The 12,213-nt window shown below is 42.3% G+C and overlaps 1 protein-coding gene across 1 annotated transcript; it reads right to left on the minus strand.

The window, feature by feature from the left end:
* Positions 1–197: 197 nt before the first annotated feature.
* On the minus strand, positions 198–8,344 carry LOC145459434 (gelsolin, cytoplasmic-like). The gene is made up of 16 exons (XM_080338069.1): positions 8,187–8,344; positions 7,628–7,769; positions 5,731–5,885; positions 5,505–5,669; positions 5,133–5,267; positions 4,934–5,020; positions 4,734–4,875; positions 3,127–3,270; positions 2,904–3,064; positions 2,184–2,405; positions 2,002–2,123; positions 1,794–1,927; positions 1,478–1,629; positions 1,111–1,261; positions 896–1,044; positions 198–474 (listed from the first exon to the last, which is right to left on the minus strand). Exons 1-16 carry the CDS (start codon positions 8,235–8,237, stop codon positions 445–447), a joined length of 2,142 nt encoding a protein of 713 aa, XP_080194195.1. The 5' UTR covers positions 8,238–8,344; the 3' UTR covers positions 198–444.
* Positions 8,345–12,213: the final 3,869 nt, after the last annotated feature.

Genomic DNA, 12,213 nt, shown 5'->3' on the forward strand with positions numbered 1-12,213 from the left:
GGGTAAAATCTGAGTTATGAGACGTCAGCGGATAAATGATTCTGTTTCACCATAAATGTAGCCTACACTGCCTGCACGTAGCGACGGAACAGCGGTAATCTTAACCAACTGTTCATTAGACTTCGTTACGTTACAATGTATAACTGACGAATCTTTTCATACATGCCTCATCCCACTTCTTTCATATATTCACGAAGTACATTACAATTCTCTATATAATGTGCGCGGTACGTGCATGCACGGTCACAACTGACAATAATACCTTGGTATTGTAATAGATTACAGAATGGCTTCATGACTTAAGTTTAAAACAGAATACGTTCAAGTGAGGAATACATAAAGTCAAGTATAGAAGCAGTACGAGACACGACTGGCGACTTCGATCCTCATTTTATATGCTTTCATTTGCATCCACTGCCTTGTAATTAGATTAAGAGGACTTCTTTAGTTAGACCATAGACCGTCATCCCATCCCTGTAAATAGAAGTGCAGCAAGTTATGCTCCAGACGAGCATCGTATATGATGATCGGTCTCCATCAAACGGATACCGACTCGGCACCGTGCATACTGATGGAATAGCGCACGGGCGATAAGGTCTCTTGGAGCAAGATTAGTAACGGACACTGCCTTCCCGGCTATAAGACTGGTTCCTATGAACTTGAAAAAACGTGTAAACTGACGAGACTGGTTTATCAGGGTCGAATCTCAATTTGCTGACGCTATATCAGACGCCCTTGTAATTAGCAGTCTAGTGCAATTTCCCCATGCATCCGCAGCTACTATAGTTCTTTCATATAGCTACATATACAACATGTGTAGCAGACTATAGGTAGATAGTGCCATACGCCACGTAATCTGCCGAATAAACAAAAGCCAGTAGAAACACCAAAATACCTGGAAAAATCCTTTGAAAGTCAGAGGTTCGAAACCCTGTTGCACTTGCGCGACCGGAGTCGTTTCATCGCGATCGCTGGGATCGGACTTCAGGTAATCGGTGACTGATTTCAAGGCGTTGATGCGCTCTTCCTCGTTGGAATTGTTCCCTGCACGTTTACTCAATCATAAAATCTATAGAAAGTGAAATAACACTGGGTGGCGCTCTAACTGACCTATCCAAATGTAAACCATCGCCCATGCGTCCAGCAACATGACGTTGTCCGGATTTAAGTCCTCCTGCACCCAATCGCCACCGATTTCCTCAATCTTGAAGTTACCGGTAGCGTTGGAGCATTCGAAAAGGCGGGGTTCGACTTGGTTTACCTGTCACAAAGAAATGCGTCTGTCAGTGTATGGAATTGTGTTGCAGTACTTGCAAACAATCCGCCTTTAGACATAGCAACCTGTAGGATGATTCACGATTTGTCAAGTTCATAACATTGGGTAGCCTATATGAAACGGTGTCATGGGATGGCCACAAATCCCTTTATTATCAACCCCGCAGTCAGTAACAAATCATAATCTATAAGGGTATGTTACCTCTTCTCTCATCTCTTTGGCATATTCTCCCTGTCCGCCTATCGCACTCCAAAAGTCGCCAGACTCGGATTCCTCCGCTACACTGGGCGGGTCGCCTACTCCCAAAATCTTGGCAGTGTCAGTAGCGCCTTTTACTTCCTTATCACTCGCACCTGCGTGAAAACAGTCGTCAGCGTGAGATAAATCAGTTGAAATCCATGTCTGCGCATAACAAGTTCGTGTCCGTCGACAACTTCCTCTCACAGGAAGTCAATCGCTGTACGTCATCAAATGAATTACGACGTCACAATGAAGGCACAGACAGAAAATTACATACCACTTCCAACCCAGATGAAACTAGAGTTGGGCGTGAGCAGCAAGAACGCATCATTGGAGTTCAGCGATGCCGCCTTACATGGTACTTCAATAGCGCGGCAGTTCCCGCCGTAGAAAGATTTTACGTGGAACAGCCTGTCAAATGTGAGTAACATTATATATTTGTATGGACACATCGAGGAAAATTTGAATGGTGCGTGGTTAACCACCTGGAACTGGCTGGCTCTGTTTGCCCGCCTGCACGCGAAGTGCCGCCCGCGTGAATTACCAGAGGATTTCCTCCAAACAGCATCATCATATGAGCCGGCTCTTTTCCTTGGGTAACCCGGATCTAAAATGAGCTTTGGTGTAACGTTTCGATTGCCTCTCGCTTTATTTTGTAAGACAGAACCTGTGTCGAGTTCATTTCGCATTCCTTCTCGTGGGTTTCGATCGTGAGACGCGGCAGGGCCGTGACTTCGTCTCGCGATGCCTTGCTGCCTCTCCAGTAGTATAGCATGTTATTTCGCGAACCGCTCGGCGTATACATTACGATGTAGCAGTCGCCGCCGTAAAACTGCCCGTGAGTTTTAGCGTCGACTAATTTTCTTCTGAAGCCCTCCACGCGCCAGATCTGCGAGGGATTTATAGGTGCTTCGAAGTGTCTTTTAAGACATAGAAATATGGTACGGTGATGCTTATCGTGCAGTATATAGATTGATGTATTACAATGCTTCACAGCGTGTGGAGTGACGACGAGAAAGAATTTTAATCAATATGGCAATGTAAGAATAAATACGTCGCGATATTAGAATGATCTATCTATTCGATTGTGCCAGATAGTCAAATGTCCTATGACGCAAGTCATGTCAAAATCGCATAATGTCACTTACCAATATTGATTTTCATGAGGTTAGAGTGAACGCCGGAAAGATTATTGTAAATTAAGGAACGGTGTGTGCCACCTCATGCTGTGACTTCAAGCACTAATATCCCTAATTAGTGCTCGAAAACCATCAGGATTACGGTGTCATATGGTAACGACGAAGTAACGTACTGTGGCGAAATATGTCACTCTTTTGAAACGATGGTGTGACGCTGTGTAACGGATTCAAATCTATCTTTGTATTACCTGGCAAGTCCCGGATCCATCATCAACCAACGCAGTTTCTGCAGCCTTTCTGGGGTTGCTATGCAAAGTGCTTGCATCGAAGTCTTCTTTTTCAATTTTAGCGATTTTGTTAATCGACCACGTTTTGCCCAGACCCTGCTGCGCGTTCAGATCCTTCCAGTCTATGTATGTGAACGTAATTGGGTGCGGAAAACGGTACGAAAAAATGAATGGGATAAGATACCTTTGAACATTGCCTTGAAGGCTGAGATCTCCCCAAACTGCGTCAGAGTTGTCAAGCTCGTCCGACGCGACATGCCGAGTTTTTTCAGGAAATCCTGACCGAGAGATGCCGCCGACATGCGCTCTCTAGCGGAAGATTCCTTTCCTGAAAGATACATCCAATTCTTAAACACAATCGGATACACTGGTATCGGATCTGTCATTTAACGAGACGATGACCAACAACGAAAATACGAAAGGTAACTCTCAAACCAAATAAAACCCATCGAATACGGTACATAACAAAACTAAATCACCCCGAGATGCAAAAAAATACATAACTTTTTAAATACAATTTTCTACACTCTCTGCCGTCGAATGCCCACACTAATAATGGTGCAGAGTCAGGTCTCTGACACTAATTCTTGACTCTACATTGGAAGCACAGGGAAAATGATATTTTGCATATATGCAAGAAAGGATTCACGTATTGTACACTATATTTGTGCAATTGTACAGCTGCTGAATACGAAACATTTGAAGTTATACTGGGCCTTGAATACGAGTAATCACAGGATGAGGACATTTCAGCATCTGTAAATCACACAGTGTGATTCAAATTTCACACAAATTCAAATGGAAAACAAAACATCCCATCGAGGATAGCATAGTAGAAAGTGCGCTGAGAGTATATATACATTATATATAGTCTACCACGCCACACGACGTTAGCGACAACGACATAAATCACACCTTATTCATCAACACTTTTATATATCACACACGATGCAAACCATCAAATCAAACCTGACCTACCGTACAGGAAAGGGTGGGCGCGTGCTATTGTAAAGAGATGATAGGAAACTCATGAGATGAAATTATTGTAAATAAGTGTGATACTCTTAAATCGTTACATAACGCCTGGGATTAGAACTTGGCTTAGTGTTAGTAGATGATGTTCGTTGGGATGTCGGTCGGTGTACAGTACATGCTCCATATTAGTTCAGTCCCTGATAACATATTGATGCAGAAATCGGCGTCACAAGTATTTCATAGTTCTCCACCGGCTATAAAACATTTGCGGTGATGCTCCTGCATTCACAAATGTACAAATTGTACAACCGTCACATTACCCATGTAGTTGGCGACTCCTCTGAATTGCGCAGAAATCCACGTGTGAAATTAGGATTAGTGAATGAGTAAAATAATAAGGAAAGTATTCTGTGACACGCTGGTGCGCGTCTGAGAAGTATGTATAGCTGTTTGCTCGGATACAGGGGTATCACAGTAGAAACAATTGTAAAATAAAACAATATACAGTAGCACTAATCTTGTCGAAAGTAGATACTTATACAAGAAGAACGGCGGACCATAGGAGAAGAGTCCTCACGTAACATAATAGTGGTGATATTGCTGATTTAAAAGATTCAAGTCGAGTGGTCACCCTGAAGCTTAGAACCTAAATGCAGCCGATATCGTAAGATAGATGTCAGGCGGACGGGGAGCGAACATCGATTTCCGACTATGATGACATTGGGTATAACAATATCCGTGACTGCCGAGCATACGGATACACACGAATCTTCAGAGTAACCACCGGGTGAAACTGATACATTTTCAGATGCTAACCTTTCCAAACGTAAACATGTTGTGTACGTGCGTTGGTCACGACATACGTATTTCCTCCGTCGAGTTGACTTTGTAAAAATGGCGGTTGATCGGATACCAACGTGATTTCCACCTTACCACTGTCGTCAGATATGCAGAGAAGCTAGAAAAATGGAATTAATTCTATGACAGTCAGTTGATATGAATTGCGCTGGTCATACCTTAACGCTATTATCAGTAGGGACATCGTCATCAGAAGTTCCTGCTGATATGCTTCCTGGATATGGCTCAGTGAAAAATTTCTTCAGCTGCGATAGAAAAATGCAGTCTTGAGCAGTTAGAATTTGGTTGTATGTTCAATTGGTCGTCCACAGAGAGACGGAAAATTGCTTTCCATAATTGATGGTCTGTCAGGCTTACTTTCGGAATTTCGCTCGGCTCAATTTTTTCGAGGGTTGCTCTTCCTTGACGATCGTCCCTCATACCGTTGGCCACCATGATAGCCTTGTTGCGCTCGAATGGGTTGCTCTTGGGTCCACACCAAATGAAAATTTCCTGGCAATGCACGACGATGATTACAATGGAGGTATCAGTTTCATCATTTCAATTAATTAGGAATTTCATTCGGTCAAAACATCGCCTTTAGCTAAGACTCAAGTTCGGAAAATGTCATGGAATATTCCTCGTCCGGCCCGAAGTATATACATTCTATCTATTACACGATTGACCCACCGGAGTCAAAGAAATGGCAGACACTATGACCATGAGTAATACGAGTAATATATAACATACCGTTCCTTTGTCGAAGATGAAGGAGTCCCCTTCGGTCAAACTTCCCCACTTCATTTGAACTTCTTCAGTCCTGACTGGACGCTTGCCCTTAACCTTTAGAAGCATGTTTCGATCCTCCACCACGTTGGTCTCGGCGTGAGTGAACCCAGATTCGACTCCACCATCCTTACATGAAAATAGTAGTCAAGGTACATGCACCAATTGCATCATAAATTGTCGTGCTTACTCGGTAATGAATTGCCGGACGAAAATATCCCGAAAACATGGTCGATTCATAGCCTTGCACTTCTCTGTGCTGCACAGGTGCGCCGCCTAGTGTGTCGTCGAGTTTCACGGCGAGAATCGCAACCGAACCGGTCTCGTCCTGCGTGCTGTTCTCTCCTGTTTCAAGAATTGCAATGATTTACAGACAATGAATATGGAACCGCATCCGGAATGGATTTTAGTTGGTTTTAATATTTTGGCCAGGTCCGAAGTGCAGTCGGCGTCGTATTGGTGGTGAGGCTGGAGTTGGATTCGGGCCTAAGTGTATTTTTGATGAACATGATTGTGGCTAGACAAAAGATAACTAAAGACATGCATGATGCACCCACTTCATGGAGCTCTGGAAACAGTGATGTCTCATTTCATCGCAAGGATAAATGGCAATCAGATTACGGGACTGCCATATGTGATCAAAAGGGGTCATGACAAAAAGTTTGAGAAGCGCTGAGCTGGATAGATCACTCTCATTATTTATCAAAATATCGTAAGTCCCGACTGTTATTAGGGGTCACATTCAAGCGTAACATCATGATGTAAGGGGCGATTGGATGGAGAACATTTTCCTCGTGATAATGACCATGCCATTTCGAATATTCTGGCAAGTTTCGTCATGATGCAAAATCAAAAGATATGTTGGGGACCATAGACAGCAAACTGAACAGTCGATACGTATACAATTATAACCTGGTTACCATGCTAAGCGCAGGAGTTCCATCAATCAACGGAAATGGATATTCAAATATATAGGCCTATACACAAATTACACATATCTCGACAAGAAGTCGGTTGATCGCGATGACTGGAGCAATTCAGTGATGTATATTTGGAAAACGCGATGCGTTAGGTCTTCCAGGCACAGCGTTATGATATGCTACCGTACATTCATTTATTCATGCTGCACATGCACAAGGTTAGCAGACTTGTATTCGAAAAGCTTCGGAAAGAAATTTCACGTAGTGGTAATTGAATCCGATGTAAACCGATATCCCAATACTGATGATATTAAAAGTTTCATTGATTTTGTGGTGGACATGCGGTATACTCCCGTATGACCTGTTTTAGTTAGCAAGCGATTACTTCCGACTTAAGTCAAATCGGTTACGTTGCGAGCTAAGGCTTGGTACAACGATTCCAGTACTAGAATACGAACTGAGGATTGATTGCGATGATTCGAGTCGAACTGTAGAAGCCGAATTTTCGTGAGTAGGGGTACCAAAACTATATGCCCCTAATGACGAATAACTAAATTTTATCAGCATGAATTATCGTTTCGACACTTTCTTCAAACCCCGGAAGACCTGAAATCTTGATGGGCTTTACAACAACATATGTCATGAGGTCATGCATGTTGATTTAGTCATAGTGACGACCATTTTGTGTAGCGACACTACAACGAAACGCTATAGTCATAATTATGATTAACAAATATGAAAATATTCATTTTGATAGGTGGAACTGGTAATTTAATTCTGTGAAAGGTACAATACTTGTAACTAAACCGACTTTGACTTCACATATTGACACGAAAAGTAAACGTAATCGTAATCAATTTCCAGGAGGCATTCGCGTGTCTGACTTAATTTTACATGATAGCACCGTGTAAGGTATAGCCGCGAGTGAGTATTGATTAATTGGCAAGCACTTGCATTTGCGTGAACCTATAAAACCCGTAATATCGGTTCGTGCAGCCGGCCGCACAATGACGTATCTACCGCATTCGTGTCTGAAAACATACGCTCAAGCTTAAATGCGCGTGAGCCGAGAATACTTGGAAGCGGATATCAACACAACTGATGTGTATGTAGATGTACGCGACCCGTGTAATAGCCCATGTGATTGAATGCATTTCCTGCACTTGCCTTGCCAGTAATGGATGTTCCATTCTAGCGATCCCGATTTCGTCTCCATCGTATTAAGCACGATATAAGAATCCCCTTTGAAGAAGTAGCCGTACTCTTTCTTTGGTACAGGTACCATTTCGAATTTCTCTATCCTCCATATCTAAAAAAGAGTATGCGAAACTATGATAAGATAAGTGCGACTCTGTTGCTATCCGAGTATGGAATTTCCACATTCTAATTCCCACTTGGACTTACAAGTACTACTGCATGCAGTTCACATTGTCATTTTAGTTACAGTGTGGTCACTGGTCACAGTTGCCCTCGATCATTGCAATGATGAGGGTCTGTAATAGCTACGCAAAGGCTGAAATAGTTGAAAATACGCTTTCTATCGGACGAAATTTAAGCGTAAAGAGTAGGTAATTCGGCTTTAACGCTGTTGAAGTATACGTGAAAGTAATCTGAAATCAGAACTACAGGAAAGTGAAAGTCCAAGTTGAACGAAACGAAAAGCGGTAAGTCAAACGATTAATTAAACAACACTCGCCACTGTGCCATTCGAAATTACTAAACAAACCTGCAATCCAGGGGCCTTTCCAGCCGACTGCATTTCTTCGCTAGTTCCCATATTTCAAACGTGATAACGCACTGACAATTCAATCAGCACTATAGCAAATAAAGCTGCAATGGCACGAGAAGCAAATATTTAGATATCCGGAGAGACGCATATTCAAAAATCCGCAGAAGTCACAACTGAACTGTCGAAAATATGCGGTTGCTTAACTCTAGTTTTTCCAGCAAGTCGATACAGCTAAATTGTCTTCTGAGCGCTACCACGAGTTTAGCTGCTAGGCTAAATGTCACCAACTCAAATACAATATCGAACTTAATACTGAAAATGACACAATTCTTACTGCGTTCACTTCGTTTAACCTCTACAGCTCCTTACAATCGCTACGACGTCCCGTACAACTTAAAACGAAGCAGCTCAATATAAGAATAAGGAGGATGCTTGTTGCGAAGGTCAATGAGTTGAAGTGATTGTATTGAACGCGTAGGTTGTAGATCGAACATGGCATATGTAGGCCTACATTGTACACTTGTGCAGTACACTATCCCTCAACACATACAGACCAACTCAAGAAAATTTGTAGACGCAATCCGAAAGATCGATAGCGCCTTCGATATAACGTGTGCGAATCGCAGCCGAGCGATGCCGGTTGGAATCAAATCGTTCTTTTCGCGTCCAAAATGCCGACTGCTTCCTACGCGCGTATATATTATTCATTGTCAAGACACGACTAAATAATTGAAGATGATTACAGTAGTTGAAAAATGGCTTGTAGAAATTATATTCTGAATGCATTTTGCTGACACAGAGCAATAATTATTAATCTATATGTCCATGCGGGATGCTGATTGGATGATGAGCGATTTGCGTGCTTATTGCAAATCTTACGCCTCAAGTGTAGGTCTATAAAACCGGCAATGTATGCAAGGAAAATACTTTATTTGGTAACCATATCAGGGGTGATTATAGGAGCTACACGTCTGTGGTCTCAGATTAGTATGATAAAATTTATTGCACTACGCCGCGTTAACTGGCTTTGGTGCCATAACAAGCTGCTGATATTCTTATCACTGTTTTGCTTTAGGGATTGTATTTTTATTTCCGTTTAAATTAATCATTTGCGCTCACCTTAATAGTATTTTGATGTAACTCAAACATAGTTTCGTATGCCGGTATGTAGGGAGGCTATATCAACCGAAAAACAGATGCCGAGGCATAATGCCCGTGACGATCATAAATGCATTACACAGGGTGTTGTATGATTCTTAACGACGATCCAGGCGATACACATTTTGTTAATGATTATGAATATACAAGATGTATTATACATTTTATTCACTTGTCATATTCACACCACTCCATATAGCCAATGGAAACCAAAAGCTCGTCCGAGTCAAGGAATGTATCCAATTAAACATCTGGCTGTTTGGTATGTTCGCAGACCAGTGCTGAAAAACTAAACAAAATTGCCGTGGCAATGCGGACCCACTGCGATAAAGCCTGTCTGCTCACGGTACTTAATATGCTCATGCTCACATGTCCGTAATGTTGAAATATCGGCTAAATCCAAAAAATCCCGTTCGTTACATTCTGTTTAGGCCTACACGCTGCCACACCAATTCAAATGTAATACGCTCGACGTAGCGTTGCGTCACCAGACATATATGGCATCGAATCGAGCTATATCACAAACTCAGGTCGATCCCAAAAACTGTAGCAAAACAACAGAATCGAGTGGTATTTTCAAACACGATTCATAGAGGCACAAGGCAACTAAATTGGAATATTTATTGGCTCTCGACATTCAAACTGGTGTGATTTTTCGAGAAACGCTGAACTATAAGTTTAGGAAGGTCTGACAATAATCGGAACAACAGCAATACCGGTATATGATTTGCCTATCTTATGACGCAAAGCTACCAACCCTCAGGCACTTGAAGCTGTGGCAAATCTGGGAAGTGAACCCGACGATTACTCTTCAGTGTTCGATGTTCAATTGTTCATGCATTGGAGAATGTACTCCTTGGAATGAATACCGGCAAACACATAACACTTACGGAAATTTGGTGGGTTCTGCAATCTGGGTAATATTGTAACTATACCACATCCTCCACCTCCACGACAGACACTAACCAGAATTACGCGATAAAAATTGAACACGGCTCATGCGTTAGCTCCCAGCCACCATCTGTTTCTGACGAATCGCGAATACCGAGCGCATCTACAGATATCCCATGAGAATATATGAGACACCCACACGAAGATGAATTGTTTCGGACAATCATATTTAAACCACCGAAGTGATTTCAAGTATGATAAAGACGTGATACGGTTTGTTCATTGTTCAGCTACGCCCGGCACGTCATTTCAATAACAAATGCAATGGTGACTGTTTGAGTTGAGAAATGCATTTGCATCCAACGTATATAGTAGGCTATAGCATATCGACAACAAGTGGGTCAAAAAATGAAGACAACCATAGGGCATGTAGGTACACTCAAGGGACAGCATATTTTGAAATCCAAAAAAGAGGACAATTTTTAAAAGTTATAAAAGAAATAATAGCGGACGAGAAAACTGGTTATTTAAAAAAACGTGGAATATGATTGGGTTGACTAAAAACAAGGTCATTTTTCCAACTCGAGTCCCAAAAGACCCGCTGCCATGTCAAATCGGTTTACGTTGGCCATTTTTCAGGCGAATTTATCGTAATTGCAGTCGAAATCCAGATTTTACGTCATTTATGACATTTTTTAGTTGTTCCCATACACAATCGCCTGGATGTCAAAAGCTACAAAGAAAGACGAATTGTCAAAAAGGATGACATCTTCGATTTCATCAAAAAGAAGGCCAAATCCTCCAAAAGGAGGACGTATGGTGATTGGTAACCCTAGCCAACCCGGACCCTTCAATAACGGCTCTGAGAATCCATGACGCTAGAAAACATGCGAGGCATGCGAGAAGATTATGATTTTATATGTCACTGGCTAGCTTCTCTGCAAAGTTACGTGATCCTCGTAAAATGCACCATCGAACTGGCTTGCGCTGTATCTTGTTGCTATGGCTGACGCCAGATCGAATACTAGTCCACACCACGATTCATGCCGTTGCTCGGCAGCAAAATAGTTCTACACAGTTCTTGGGCGTGGTATAAAATCACGATTTTGGAACACGTCCACGGAACGTGCGGCACCCATCGTCGATAGATCCACGCCGCATCACGAAAACAATACGAATAACTGAGATCGATATATGCGCCACCGCGAAGCTCTGCAGACATACGTAAAAGTGACGCTGGTCAAGCACCACAGCGTACTACTATAATTATAGCATCCGTTGCATCACTATGTAATGAACGGATGGAAAGATATTTATCAATCTAACATTGACCTAGGAACTACTGATAATAATGCCCGACATAACAGTGTTCAACTGTTCAATCAAGCACCACAGCGTACTACTATAATTATAGCATTTGTTGCATCACTATGTAATGAACGGATGGAAAGATATTTATCAATCTAACATAGACCTAGGACCTACTGATATTAAAGCCCGATATAACAGTGTTCAACCAAGCACCACAGCGTACTACTATAATTATAGCATTCGTCGCATCACTATGTAATGAACGGACGGAAAGATATTTATCAATCTAACATCGACATAGGACCTACTGATATTAATGCCCGATATAACAGTGTTCGATCTTTATCTTTCCATTACCATCCGTGTACTCGTTCTTCTTCGCAACCTGTAGTGCCAACCTATTAACCAACGGCGACATCTCCCCTGCCTGTCGCCTCGGCACCATTGCCAGGGGCGCAAGCATCAACGCACCATCAAATTTTCGACATGACATTCTGACGTCATTCATGACGACTACGACACAATGGATATTCATGAAGCCACGACATTCAAGAAAATTTCGACCGTCATGTTTGCCCTGGCTACACCAAATGCAATCAACTCCTCAATAGAACAACCCCGCGCCTCTGAATCCCCAGCAGACTAACCAACATAGTCACACGAA

This window comes from Botryllus schlosseri, chromosome 16 (genome assembly GCF_051294905.1).
Source record: "Botryllus schlosseri isolate E-star chromosome 16, Bs_hap1, whole genome shotgun sequence".
Taxonomy (NCBI): Eukaryota; Metazoa; Chordata; class Ascidiacea; order Stolidobranchia; family Styelidae; genus Botryllus; species Botryllus schlosseri.